Here is a 15,168-nt window from a genome sequence, read left to right as displayed (position 1 = left end):
TATTATGGGTCTTCCCGCAGGCGATAGCCAAATCCCATCAGGCCAGTGACCATCTCTTCCAAGTTGCTATCAGGACTAAGCCTCACATCTCTATTAGCAGAGGGTTACTGCCTGGAAAAATTGCCTTATTCACTTCATGAAGCAATTTTATCTGGATGTCACTTAGCCATCCAGTATTTTTTTTTTTTTTAATCCCTGGTGCCATTTCAGTAGTTATCTAACATATTATTTTTAAAAACACATCATATTGAAGTTCTTCCAAGTTGTTTGAGATAATATCACCTTTTGAATATATACATGATGCTGTCAGAAATATTAGCCTAAGACAGAAGTATTTGCTAGCATAATATTAGGGCAGATTTTTTTCTCATAGCTATATATTTGTGATTACCACAAGGTAATCACTTACTCCAGTGCTTTATAAAGTGATCTTTAAATGATGTTTTTATAATACATTAAGCACTTGCTCAATGAGGCCAAAACCCCAGGAATAATGATTAAATCTGGTTAAATGTATTTACCTTCCTCCTTAATGATTTTATCAGCCGATCTCCGAACATTTCTCGTTGTCATTGATTGAAGTCCTTTTGGTCATGTTTCTTCCCTTAGGAGTCACATTTGGGTCAAGACAAGGGTATGAATCTTGGTAAGGTCTCAAATATAAAATCCCAGTTCTTTTCTATACTGGAGCTACATGGTCTTGGCAAAGCACCTAGTATCTCTGATCATATGTGAGCTCATCTGTAAAATAGGAATAATAATATCTGCATTAAAGAAATGAAATGGGATAATGTCTATGAAAGCATTTCACATATTCCTGGCACATAGTGGTCACTCAATGAGCAGTAGCTTCTCTTGACTTTGCTTCTCTTAGGATACTTTCTACTTGTTTGGTGTTTTTTTTTTTTTTTGGTTAAGGAGGGACATTTTATTCATTTTTCTTTCTTCACTAGTCTGAAAACAAGTGAGATAGGGATCTGTATTTTAAATGCTTTTTCGTTTCTTCACTATGTGTTCAGGAAGACATATTGAATGAATTAGTGCATGACTAGATAGTCTCTAAGGCCTTGACTTTTAAGTTCTGGCATTGTTTGACTCTTCTAATGTTTTAGTTGCTTAAAAGAAATTGGAGAGTGTCTTTAGAATAAATGTTAAGGAATTTCTTCCTTTTTGGTCTTATAAAATATGTATTTTATTAATTATTGTTAATAAGTATGTACCTGGCCCCAGGAGCTGGCTGCTCTCATATAAGGAGCTTCTTCAGTTCAGGCCTGACTTTTTTGTTGTGTTTCAAATAAGAGAGGTCAGAGCTAGCATTGATTCTCCGCTTCCCTTGAACTTCTCTTGGGAATATCTCCTGTGAAAGATAAGCAAGAAATATGCATTTGTTCTCTGACATGAGATTTGGGAATCATGCATAATAGAGGTTGAGTTTCATGATATATTCATTTTGGTCCTCATGGAAGATGCATTTTGTATTTTTGATTAACAGTCTAGCTGGTGAGGTCAGGCCAACTCAGTGGATTAGAAGAGACACAGCAGGTCCTTCTAAATCTCAGGATTAAACTGGTCACCATCTCAGTGAGCAGCTTTACGATTGTCACATGAATGTGTTGCTGGAGGTTAGTGCTGGTTGAGGTAATCTTGCCCCTGCTTGAGGGCATCTCTGGTGCCTGCCTCTAGGATGGCAGAAAAGTGCTTAGAAAGGGCACAGTTAAATTTGAATGAGTTTAAATCCTGTCTTGGGCTTGTTATTTAATCCTTGAATTTCCGTTTTTAAATCTTTAAAATCAGTTTTATGTGGTTTTGTGGGTGACCTGCTAGTATGATGCCTGTCAGTGAGTTCAGGTCTCATGTCAATGACACATTTCAGAAGAGAAGCATGGAAGATAAAATCCTCTGCTCCCCATGAAAGTGCCAGCACTGGTGGGTATGGGAGGAGTGTTCCCAAAGTTACTTGCTGCAGTCTCCAGTGGTGGCACTAGGGACGTCTCATGGATCTGGAAAACATGATAACCTTAGGAAAGAAAAATTCAAATGCATGTTTCATTCTGGGATAATTTGAAATGCTGATTGATATGTGAGTAGTTTCAGCCTTTTCTCCCCTACTCATCTTCTAGGAATTGTCCAGATATAGCCTTTGGTTTAAGGGGGGGAAAAAACTTTACTAATTTCTGTATTCTTGCAATTTATTTGAATCCCTGATGTCCAACAAGCCTTTTATTTCTCATTAGTTCTTGAAAAAGTTAAAATGGGAGTTCTAAAAATAAACATCAATACTTTCTTTTGACCCAAATGGCCTGTTTTAGACAATAGAAGAAGGATTTTGTATTTATATGAGAGACACAGCCCCATGCTTTGCTAATTAGCTTGTGGCTTCTTACCTCACAGTGGCTCAATTGATCTCCTTTTCAGAGGCTCCAGGTGTCACCACAAGGGCTGTCAGACAATAGGTGAATTGGGTCTCTTACAGTATAATTGATTTCAAGTCATGGTTTTTGTGTTGTGTTTAGCTAATTTTAGATTTTGAGGAACCTCGTAATAAAGGGTGGGGATTGGCGATAGCTGTGATATTCAGAACCAGAAATAAAACAAAATTTTGTTTCTTTACACAGCTATTTTGAACTGGAGAGCAGTGGCCTGAGGGATGAGATTCGATATCACTACATACATAAGGGGAAGCCCAGGACAGAGGCACTTCCATACCGAATGGCGGACGGGCAGTGGCACAAGGTCGCACTGTCAGTGAGTGCCTCTCACCTCCTGCTCCACGTGGACTGCAATAGGTATGTCTTTGATTGTCAGTGATTTTGCCCTTGAAATCAAGCAGTGGAAAGGGGAAAAAAAAATCAAATCCCTCCAAGACTTGCCAGGAAACAAAAACCAAGGGACCTTAATTGTAATTTAACCTACCAAATGGGCCGTTAGGTGTGCTTGAAATGACCAAGTGTAATACGATAAGAAAACAGTTCATTAAGATGAAACTGTATCCTGTGATTAGGAACAAATGTACAAAAGGTTGATTACAGATTGGGGAATATTAAGTGCACCCCGGTGTGCTCTCGGCACTGGCTGAAATTCCATGGAACTGTGATCACAGTTAACTGTGATATATTGTTGTTGAGTTCGTTCCACTTGGGAGCAAAGAAGCCAGTCTACCTCAGAATGAATCTGAGAAGCCTTTGCTAGTGAAGCGGCTAATTCTATTTTACTTCATCAGGTGCAGCTTTGCTTAAATATCTTTTCCAAATGGGACCTTCTTAAAATGGCTGTTCTTTGAATCTTTTGGAATCAGTGTCATCCATTCTCTGCAGGGGAATGCACCTTCCAGCTTTTCGGAGGGTGGCAGGACTATTTGTGAGATCTGGGGGCGGGGGTTCTATAGAAAGTTGTTGTGACACAGACATGCTGTTCTATTTGGCACTGAAGGTAGGTTTACTGACAGCTGAAGAATGGAGACCACTGGTTTCTGTTCAATCACTTGTGGCTAGACAGCTAGATAATGGTGGTTAAGGGAAAAATCTTGATCTTTTCAGAAAACACTGAAAATCCTTATGGAAAGTGATCCAGTCCAATTACAGAGAATTTTTTTTTTTTTGCATTCCAAGCATGCATTGTTGGTTCTCATTAATGATGCCATTAAAGTTAAAATGACTGTTCAGCCCCAGGGCTTGCTCCCTGGGGCCTAGGGTAAAGAAGTGCTGGGTACAGCCTCCCTCCCAGAACCCATCAAGAGGAAGGGTATTCCAAGGTCAGTCAGTGACAGACTATATATCTGATGAGTGGATTTTTTTTTAATGTGCTTGACACTCCTTCTGAAGTCTGCTTTAGAAGACTTGGAAGGGCAGCAATCTAGTGTCAGGCTTAGTCCAGTGTCAGGCTCTGAGAAATCGAAGTGTGTCTTGCTCCATTTTGATGTGCTCTATTTAAGGTACTTTCTAGACTTCTGAAGTACTGTGGCTTTGACTAGTTATAGTATTGTGTCTGGACAGTTTCTATAGAAACCATTGGCTCCTTTTCACCCTGCAGATTTGAGCTGGGCAGCCTGGAGGAAGCCAACCTTTAACTGCGCTCTCCATTTCTACCTTTCAGAACTCATTGGCTCTTTCAGTTCTCTAGAAGTGGCCTGGTAGATAGCACTCTTGTTCCCGGTGACTTGCCATCCACATACTACCCAAGTAGGATTGCAGAGGAAGGACACTGCTTGTCCTCCTAAATATCAGGCCAGGAAAAGGCCTCAAATTCCTACTTTAGTAATATCCAACCCAAAATTCCTGGAGACATTGCTGTTTTCTTGCTATACATTATTTTGCTTCTTTCCTCCAAAAGTTTTATTGTGTCTTGACATTGTTCTCTTTCAAGAACAGAAAAAAAAAAAAAAGGAGAGAGAGGATCTGTCCCTGCTAAGCTAGAGTTTCTTGCCTCCATAAATTCTTTGGTCCCTACGAAGTATTATTTTCTGCCATCCTCAGCCACTTGTTAACTCTGTGACTTTGGGCAGGTGAATTTACTTACATATTAGCGATTTCATTTGAAACAGGAATGAAATATGAATACCTATATATGAATACTAATTATGCTCTACATCATGATGTTTTGGTTAATAACAGGCAACATATAAGATGGTGGTCTCATTAGATACATCACTTAGTGACATCATAGCCTTCTTAGTCTGTGTAAGTGCATATATGATGTTCATATGATGACACCATCACCTAGTTCATTTATATCCCTTGTTGTTATGGGTCATATGACTGCACATATTTATAAATGGGAGTGTTAAATATTCCATGTAAGGTGCTTAGACCTTTGGTGTACTATATGCCTTTTAGTGGTGGTTGTTTTTTATTTTGCATATTTACCTCTTTGACCTTGCCTCTAACCTTTTTTCCATTGTCCATACTTCATGGCTTCCACAGCCTCTCTTCAAGAAGAGTGGGAAAAGGATGGGGGCGCTTTAGCTTTAGGATCAGCCAGTATTTGTGGAATGGATAGAGGAGATTCTATGTATTCATTTTCTTGATATTTTTACTCTTTGGCGTATGACATAACATGCTCTTTATGTGAGGTCTTGGGAGATCCTTGGAGTTGTGTAGAAAAATGTGGGATCTGATTGCTGGAACCCATTACACCTACATTTATTGAACATTATTACACTCTAGGTAACATACTAGGCTTAATGTTCCTTAGGACAGCCATATGGGACAGCTATATTAGACCCATTTTATAGACTTGGAAATACAAAGGCCCAGAGAATGTAAGTCACTAAGTTTCAGTAACATAAGTATAGAAACAAAACTTTGGACATGGATCTACCTCTCAAACTTTAGTCTTACTTCCCCTCCATACCCCCTCCATAGTATGTAAACTTCATGCACTGTGGAAGATAAAGCCGCAAGGACAAGAGGGAGTCTTCCCAGGAGTCAGTGCTACAGAACGTCATAAAAACATTTAAAATCAGTAACACAAGATTTCCCAGGCAATACAATTGCTCTGAAGAATTTTAGTGTGGCAGGACTTTCTGCTTTATTTTTTTAATACATAGGTTAGAAATTGAGAAACGGCTTTGTCAGACCTAATTGCACAAATCGTCTTAAGAAAATTCATTGCTATTTTAGTAGTTCAACACTTTCTATGCTACCAAGACCTACACTTTTTTCCTTGCTTCAGCTGTTTACCCAGGCCTAGCTAGAAAATCTCAGTATACAGGTAGAAGATTACTTCAAACCAGAAAGATAAAAGGAACCATTCAGCTGGGTGGTCAGGCAGGTTATTTCCATTGCCTTGGGTTTTCCTCTACCTACCTTTTATATTAATAGTTGCCCACCAAGCCTAGAATGAGATCTTCCTCTGATTCTCTCAGCCCCCTTAGCAGACTGTCCCATTACTCAAAGGAAGAATCCACCAAACCTGGGGATTCAGATGGGTGAATCACATTCACCGCAAATGGATTTTCTTTTTTTTCATTTGGTAACTTTTAATTTCCAATCAGCCAGTCATTTATTGGGCAAACTATCTCTGTGAGTATACTAAGAAATAAAAGCTTCCTAGCCGTTGGGAAGTTCATGGCTTACTCATTTTGTTCTTTTAAATTCATCCTGAAGCCACTATTCCTTCCCGTGAACCGTGATTGGCCCTGTCCTGGGTATAAGAGAGAGCCCGGACTCAGCCAGAAGCCCTGTGAGCAGTTTAAGTATTAGAGAGAACTGAAAGTAGTCACTTCCAGCATCTCCGTCTTAAAGTGACAGTAGACTGAGCCCCTCAGTATCCAGGTGATGGACTCTACAGTCTTTTCCATTCAAATGGCAGCCTGTGGATAGCACTTTCTGCAACATGCAAGTGCTCCTGCCCTAGGTTGACCTCTTTTTTTTTTCATTTTTTATTTTAATTGGTTATATATGACAGCAGAATGCATTAAAATTTATATTACACATATGGAGCGCAAGTTTTCATATCTCATTGTACACAAAGTGGAGTCACACCATATGTGACTTTATACATATACTTAGGGTAATGATGTCCATCTCCTTCCACCATCATTCCTACCTCCATTCCCTCTTCCTTTCCCTCCCTCCCCTTTTTCCCTTTGCCCTATCTAGAGTTCATCTAATCCTCCCATGCCATCCCAAACCACATTATGAATCAGCAGCCTTAAATCAGAGAAAACATTTGGCATTTGGTTTTTTGGGATTGGCTAACTTAGCATTATCTTCTTCAACTCCATCCATTTAACTGAAAATGCCATGATTTTATTCTTTTTTAATGCTGAACAATATTCCAGTGGTGTGTGTGTGTGTGTGTGTGTGTGTGTGTGTGTGTGTGTGACATTTTCTTTATCCTTTCATCTACTGAAGGGCATCTAGGTTGGCTCCACAGTTTAGCTATTGTGAATTGTGCTGCTATAAACATTGATGTGGCTGTGTCCCTGTAGTATGCTGTTTTGAAGTCCTTTGGGTATAGACCAAGGAGAAGGATAGCTGGGTCAAATGGTGGTTCCATTCCAAGTTTTCCAAGGATTCTCCATACTGCTTTCTATATTGGCTGTACCAACTTGCAGTCCTACCAGCAATGTATGAGTGTATCTTTTCCCCCACATCCTCGCCAACACTTTTTGTTGTTTGTGTTCTTAATAGCTGCCATTCTGACTGGAGTGAGATGAAATCTTACAGTATTTTTGATTTGCATTTCTCTGATTGCTAGAGATATTTTTTCATATATTTGTTGACTGATTGTATATCCTCTTCAGAGAAGTGTCTGTTCAGTTCCTTGGCCCATTTATTTATTAGGCTATTTCTTCTTCGTTAAGATTTTTGAGTTCTATATATATCCTAGGGGTTATTGCTCTATCAGACGTGTGCATGGTAAAAATTTGTTCCCAAGTTGTAGGCTCTCTATCACTATCACCTCACTGATTGTTTTTTTTTTCCCTGAGAGGAAGCTTTCTGGTTTGAATTCATCCCATTTATTGATTCTTGATATTAATTATTGTGCTATAGGAGTCTTATTAAGGAAGTTGGGGCCTAATCCGACATAATAGAGATTTGGGCCTACTTTTTCTTTTCGTAGATACAGTGTCATCTCTGATTTAATTCCTAGGTCCTTGATCCACCTTGAGTTCTGTCTCACTGCTCGAAAAATTATCTCTGAATCTCAGTCTATCATATTTTAACCAAACTCTGAATTCTTATTTATTCAGACTTGTAGAAGTGTGCTTGGCACGTGCATGCATACACACATACACAAACACACACATATACTCTCTTATCCTGATCACTACCCTGACAGTGAGTTAACTCGGTGATTATAGTCTGGACAATAGCATATTTAGATTTCACTTTATTACATTCTATTTATAAGCCACAGAGCAATCCAATTTTTATATTTAACTGATCTTTGAAAGCTTGTTGAATCAGAAATTTAACTATAAATCACAGAATAAGTCAGTAATTCAAAGTTTATTTTCAGGATATAAGTATCTGCTTATATATGTAGATTTCTCATAATGAAATATGTCAATATGGTATCTTCCTTCCAGAGAGCTCCTAAAGTATGTATAAACATCATCTTATTAAACCTCACATTACTTAAGGTACTTAAGCCATCTGTGTAATGTATTATACTGATTTTATACAAGCATTGCTATAGTATAAAGGGGGAAAGTAAGAGATGACTATAAATGATCATAGCTTCCCAAAGAAAAACTGACACTCTCAGTCTCTTGGGTCTCTGGTCGAAATATTCACTTTAAAAACATATATACACATAATTCTTCCTCAAAATTAATTAAAATAAAATTGAGAAGCCAGCATATGCCTCATGTCCAACTAACCCAACAGCTCCAGATCCTCTATCTAGGGAGAGATGACAAGCAGGCTAGGAAGCTGGGACATCATGCTTAAGTTTAAGTATGAATACCAGGCCATGGTGCAAGAGATAATGTAAGGCAGCACATTATGGATTGTTGTTTTTCTGGTAGACAGTCAGGTCTGGAAGATCACAGCAGGGAGGGCTCCTGGGGATGTGGAGTAGTTTCTCAACTTTCTACCATTGCAGGTGAAAATGCATGGCAGTTTCTATGACTTTACAGTATTGTCGCTTTGTGAGTTACTAGTGACATGAGAATCAGGCTTGCAACAAAGTTTATGTTGTGGGCATTACAAAGCCTCTTGCAATCTGGTGAGAGGAAAGTTTGTATGGGTGCATAGTATCAAGTTGTCAGTAATGGAAGGCCTGTGGGGAGATAAAGAAGGAGGTATGGAGAGGGGAGGAAAGGGAAGAGAGAGCTGTCTCCCATGTTTCATATTCCAGGAACCTGAGCCCTGTGGTTTAACCTAGATTGAAAAGAATTTTGAATCTTTGTCTTGGCTTTGCCAATTATAAAATGTGATTTTCATACAATGATACAGGAGTGTGGAAGGCAATCTGTGTCTTTGCTTTCCAATTAATTAATTAATTAATTTGTTCATTGGCTCATTCAAGTGCCTGGATGGAAATGTGCTCTGATTTGAAAAATAGGAGTAGTAATAACTCTTCTGCCATAGGGGTATTGTATCAGTATAGCTAAAGAGTGCATGTCAAATCTTTTGAAAATTTCAGGCTATTATATAAACAGACAGGATCATTAAGTACCATAGATATGTACCATAATATTGAGAAGATTTTCAAGTATTATACTGCTGTTAAAGCAGTGTCTTATGTCCCGTGTATTTAGGACCAAATGGGTAATATGAATTCATGGAGCAAAATAGAGTTTGAGGTCAGTTGGGTCCCTGAAGTTATTCTGATTGACAAGTCCTAGGTGAGGTTCTCTAGTAGTTTGTCTTAGTTTCCTGGTCTGTACTGCAGCACAGTGGTGCATGGTTTTTATACTAACAAGATCACTTTTAAAATATGTAAAGCCAGGAAGGAAATGTTCAGTGTGATAAGATCGGTTGTTGATCTTGGCAGGACTTTGAGAATATGGTGTGGCCTGTTTCCCTCTATTCCTGTGGTAGTGGAGAGGAAGAGGTTTAGAGAATTGGCCTCTTCTCAATCCTGAGCCAAAATTATTATGACTTTTATGAAGGGATGTAATGTTTTACCAAGTGAAGGAACTTCCTTGTTAGATTTTTCTGTGTCTCTCAAAGTCCACATGGATGAACAAAATAGTATTATCATTTGCATCCCTGCTTTAGCCTCCAAAATGTTCTGGTCTGAAAACATGAGCTAAAAGAAATTGTCACATTTTTGTGACTATGGGAAAGTTATTTGCTATTTCTGCTGTTTCTGGATATTGGCCTTTTAAAGCATATAATGAGGATCCAGAACATGGTGACTTTTTTTTTTTTTGGTACTGGGGAGTGAACCCAAGGGTACTTAACCATTGAGCCACATCTCCATCCCTTTTAATATTTTATTTTGAGACAGGGTCTTGCTAAAGTTGCTTAGGGCCTTGCTAAGTTGCTGAGGCTGGCTCTGAACTTGTGATCTCCTGCCTTAGCCTCCTGAGCCACTGGGATTATAGTGCCTGGCTAGAACTAGGTAACTTTTAATTCTCCTTCCAACTTTATTTAGCCTTTTGGGGATCTCTGATTCCGTATCATCACAAAGCCTATTTCAGGGGTTGCACTCTCCCCCTTCAGGACCCTGGAGAGCAACCCAGCTTGCCTTTTTCACAGGGCCACTTCTGAAGAGGACCAGCAGGGGGTTTGCAATCATCTGGATTTATATGTGGGTTGACAGACAGCAAGCTGCTCATAAGCAAAAAATTCTTCCTCCAAATGCCCACTCTCTTTTTAAAGATCAGTTTCCTCCCTCCATGTTGAATAGATGCATTTTTTGATGCTAAGGCATAATGCCTTCCTGTTCTCTCCAACTTGTGCCATTTCTTTCTTCCAGAGTGTTCTGTGCCAGACATATGAGAATGGGTAACCTGTGGGGATGAGGACTGCCCTGATCATGGAGGCCTTAGTAGCTTACTGACCTACAAGACAAGCAATGTACTGTAGCAAGCAGATGATGGATAGTTGTGCTGTCTAGAAGCACAATACATCCTCTGAATACTGAAGGAAAAAAAAAAGCCTTTGATGCTGCTGAATCACAAAGATTTGAATAACATTGAGAGGGAATGTAAAGATCTTCAGGGCCAGTGTAACATATTCAAAGTTGTAGATTCCTTGGAAAACTAGAGAGTGGCTGCTTCATCATTAAGGTGGCCTTGACACCTGAGTCTTGGCTCCCTGTTCTGACTGCCCTGCCTCTTCCTACCTTGTGTAGCCTGTGGCTTATTCCTTTCAACCTTATTAGGTAGATTCCAAGTTTAACTTTGCCCTACATCCCATGGACATTAGGAGCAGATGGATTTCTAATTTTCTTTTGTTCCCTGGTGGGTTTAAGTGTGCCTTTAGTTAACCGTGGCCTCAATGGCAGAGAGAGAAGTGGGAGGTGAAAGGATTAACTGAAGTTGATGGTCCCACTGGCTTCCCTTCCTTCCTCTATTCCTGGCCTTTCACAGTGGTAGTGAAAAGGATTAAATAGAAATACAATAGAGTCTTTTCTTTATCTAATGGTCTGTTTTTGGACACCATCACTAGATTCACATGAAGGTATTTTATTGTATACATGAAGTCTAAGATGTATTAAAATAGAAAAATAAGACTCCATTTGCAACTCGGAGTGATTTTATCTACCTGCCTCAGACACATCTTGGGTTGTCATGGCTTCACGTGGACCTGGCTCTACATGGGATGAATGGAAGGCAAAATAGAATGCAAGAGAAGTAAATTGTTTTCTTTTAGAAAAAAAATATTGATGCTTGCATTTTTATTGTTATAATTTTACTACATGGATATGTACAGCTATTTTTTTTAAGGAAAGCAGAGAGAAAGTTAAAAATCAGAACAATACCCATGATGGGACTGTATTTGAAAAAAATACATATACATTTATATTTTAGTTGTGTCTATTAGTTTTATGCTTCACTTGTTGGAAAGGATCAGTGGGGAATAAAAAAAAATGCATGAGCCATGAGGATTTTCTTGTTGAAAAAAAAAATTCCAGTTGCTATATTAGTTTTCCGGTTAGACCAGTGGTGCTGATGTTGTCATTGAAAAGAACTGATTTCCTATTCTACTGTAAAGGAAATTAATCTAATTTAATTCCTTTAATTAAAGGAACTTTTAATTAAACTAATGTTATAAATGATAACAGCCAGAACTGTTGGGTGCCAGAAAGCCTATTTATGGGTGTACCTGTAATATTTTTGTTCTTCATTTAGGGGTGTGTTTTGGGATGGGGTGTGGGGAGGAGGAGTGTTGGAAGGAAAAGTTTTCTTTGCCCTCTTTTTCCTCGCCTAACTCCACATTCAATTGACTCTTGTCCCCTAGCTCATCCTTTTAACTTCTGGTGAGTGTTTTTTTTCCAGCAGGGTTTCCAGAGTTACTGAGCTAGCTGGTTAATGTGGCTGGACCCCCGCTTGAGGGTTTTCCTTAGCAATTAGAGCAGAAATAATTTCTCTTCTCCTTAAAGGGCCTGTGAGAGGCCGTCTCTACCTTTCCTCAGGAATGTCAGGACACATCCCTACTCATTAGACTCTATTAGCCTGAGGGCATCACTTTCCTGACAGCAAATCTCACACATATGTACTTACAGGCTTCAGTTTGGGGCCATCAATGGGTACTTTGGGACACTCAGAATGCTCTATCACCCAGAACGGAGTTTTATTTCCATTGGAGGTAAACAGCCTCGGGCTGTGATTAATCCTGGTATCTCCTCAGCAAAGCACTTAAGCAACTTAGTCACTTGGTGCTCTTCTGCGAATACCTACTTTCCAGGCCTGATACTGTCTTTGGCTGAAGGAGAAGCAAGATGAGGGAAATGCATAATTCAAGTTTCTTGAATTCCTTGACATTTTAGCCTCAGAGACCCAAAGCCACACTGGGGGAAATGCAGACTTTTTGCTCAATCATTACTAAGCTGAGGTTAGCGTTTTATAATTCTTTAGAGATGGTTCATATATTCACTTGTCTTCATTATAGCCCTGTGAGATGGACGTTCTTGTATCTTATAGATGGGGACTTTGAGGTGCTGAGAAAAGAAGCAGCTAGTTCAAGGGTATACAGTAAGTCAGGGGCAGACAGGAGCAAGAGTCTAGGGTCCTTTCCTGTTCCTCTGTTCAGGGAGTTTATTCTCGACCACTGTTACTACTCAAGAGAGTCAAATTGCTTTCTCTGGGCTAGCATTCAGGACTTAGATTTCCTCCTCCACTTCCAGCTTCTCATGGAATAAGTTCAAGGAATCCAATTTATTTATTGGGAAAAAAAACCCCAAACAACCAAAAAGCACATTTTCATGTATAATTTTATGAAATTAGGGGACCTGGCCAGTTCACAACACTCCCTGTTGGACCATGGTCTACCACGTTATAAATTCCAGCTTTTGTTCCTGAGTTGGTCTTTAGATTCTAGAAGGCTTATGCAGAATTGGCTTTACATTTAAATGCCCCTTATTCCTGGAATTTGGAGTGTTGAGAGGTTTGTGGTTTCGGTAGCACAGAGATAGGGCCCCTTGTCCTTGTGTGATCTGTATGTCTTACGTGTGCCTCGGTGCTGATGTGCAGTGGCCATGGGCCTAACCTTGAATCACAACTGATTGCGGATGAGCCGTCTGGTCATTTCTTCAAATGTGGAATAGACGAATCGGCCTACTCTCCTGTGTTCCATGACTGGCTTTACACTGTTCTCATGTAAATTTTGATATTTAATGTTTCAAGGTGGTAAACCCTCTTATTTGTGAAGGTGACTTTGCAATCACAAGGTCTCATTGAAAACTACTGGCAGTGAAATAAAGGGTCGTTGGACAATGGAGAACTCTCATTTAGGAGGACATTTGTCATTATTGCTTCTTCTATGAATACCTTACTAGATATACACTAAAACCTGCAGAAACTAATAAGAGAGCTCCAGAGGTATTTGAACACACTGAATTCTGAGTAATTTTCACGAATGGTAATTTTTCATGAATATTACAGTGATGTACAACGATTTCACTCTACAAGCCTCTTCCCTTCCCTCTCCAACAAACGATTAAACCTAATTAATAGCATCTATATTTTAACACAACAATTCAGATCCTTAATTTAGCTTACACAAATTTTATATAGTCTGACCAGTGTTTCCATTTATTTTTTATAGCCTGGCCAATCTTTCCTTCTACAGTTTTATCTTGTGATCAGTTTTCTTTATCCTCTAACCACAAATTCTTTTAGTTCTTCAAATGTGCCATATTCACCTAAGCCACTGGACCTTTGCACATGCCATTTCTATAATGCCAATCAATTTCTATTCATCCTTAATTTTCAGGCCAAAAGAAAGGGGTCAGTTGTGTTTTACGTTTTCTCCATAAAATAGAGTTCATTTTCTACTGAGCAGTTTTTGATCATTTGATTGATGTCTGCCTGTCTCACAGGTTGTAAGTACCCTGAGAACTCTCTACTTGTGCCATCAATGTCTTCCACAGAACTGCCACATAATAGATAGTCAGCAATATCAGCAAATACTTGAATGGGTGCATAAATGGAAAAGCTGTGTGTAGAGTCTGTATTTTGACCTCTGCTCTTAGTCTTCCAGATTATTCCATTAGTCCCCACATCTGTGCAAAATTAGCATCTGTTCTGTCCATTTGTACAGTTTGTTGTGAGATCAAACCAGAACCTGCATGTGAGTGTGCATTAACAATTCCAGCATGCTTGGTAAACAGGCACAAGGAAAGGCGAAGATGAAGTCATCTTCACACCTCTGTTTTGAACTTTTGGGGATTGTCTGCTTCTGGATGAAGGCAGTTAATTTATAGAAGGCTTTTGGTGCTTCCCTGGTCTGATTCACAGCACAAGGTGAGTTGTGCTCTGCTCTCAAGTTGAATTTACATGTGCCTGTGTCAGCGGGAGCTCTGGCAGGCGTGAAGGAGTGGAGGAGAAGGTAATTTACAGATGGGGCACAGTCATGAACTGATGACAGGTGAGACTCAGGCACACATGTCCCTCTGCTGGAGAGCAGACACAACGGAGGACACAGGTGTTGTCTGTATAGTGGACATGTCACCATCATAAAACCCTGTCAGACTGTTCCTTAATACTGTATTTGAGGCTTACAGGCAGGGCTTCCCATCGAGCCCCTGGGCATGGTTTCTAGAGTGGCCTCTGCTACTTTGGCGTATCATTATTACGAAGCTTGATGGGTAGGTTTTTCTGAAACAGTTTGAAATTATGAAAGGTGTAAGGTATTTCAAACTATCACCCTGCCTTTCATCCTATTTTATAGGAGTAGTCCTTATGAGCACTTTTATTTCTATTCTTCAAATTTTTCTTTGAATATACAAACACATATTTCAATAATAAATAACATCAGACATAGTGTTATTCAGATTGATTTTTTCATTAAAAAGAATACAAGTCCAATGAACTATTGATTTGCAGTAGGAACATCCTCAGGAGGAATGAGGGCTGCTTTGCTTTCTGTAGGATGGTCTGGGCAGCTTTGTCCCTTGGCAGTGTGTGGAGCAGCGCTCACCTGCAAGCTTCCAGCTTCCTGCTTTGGAATACATCCCTCTTGCCTGTCACAAACAGCAGGGACTGGAGAACCAGGGCAGGGAGCCAGGAGCCCCTGCTCTCGTAGCGGCATGTCCTATCTTGGC

The 15,168-nt window shown here is 39.6% G+C and overlaps 1 protein-coding gene across 3 annotated transcripts in view; it reads left to right on the top strand.

Annotated features, from left to right (window-relative positions):
* Positions 1–15,168, top strand: part of Nell1 (neural EGFL like 1) — an 802,510-nt gene that overhangs the window by 133,024 nt on the left and 654,318 nt on the right. For all 3 annotated transcript variants that reach the window (XM_078046343.1, XM_005335960.5, XM_005335959.5), the window contains exon 4: positions 2,616–2,786. In XM_078046343.1, coding sequence (XP_077902469.1) covers positions 2,616–2,786 — 171 coding nt within the window. The remainder of the gene's footprint in view (positions 1–2,615; positions 2,787–15,168) is intronic.

Source organism: Ictidomys tridecemlineatus, chromosome 4, assembly GCF_052094955.1.
Source record: "Ictidomys tridecemlineatus isolate mIctTri1 chromosome 4, mIctTri1.hap1, whole genome shotgun sequence".
NCBI classification, from domain to species: Eukaryota; Metazoa; Chordata; class Mammalia; order Rodentia; family Sciuridae; genus Ictidomys; species Ictidomys tridecemlineatus.
This window is presented reverse-complemented; position numbering and strand designations above follow the sequence as displayed.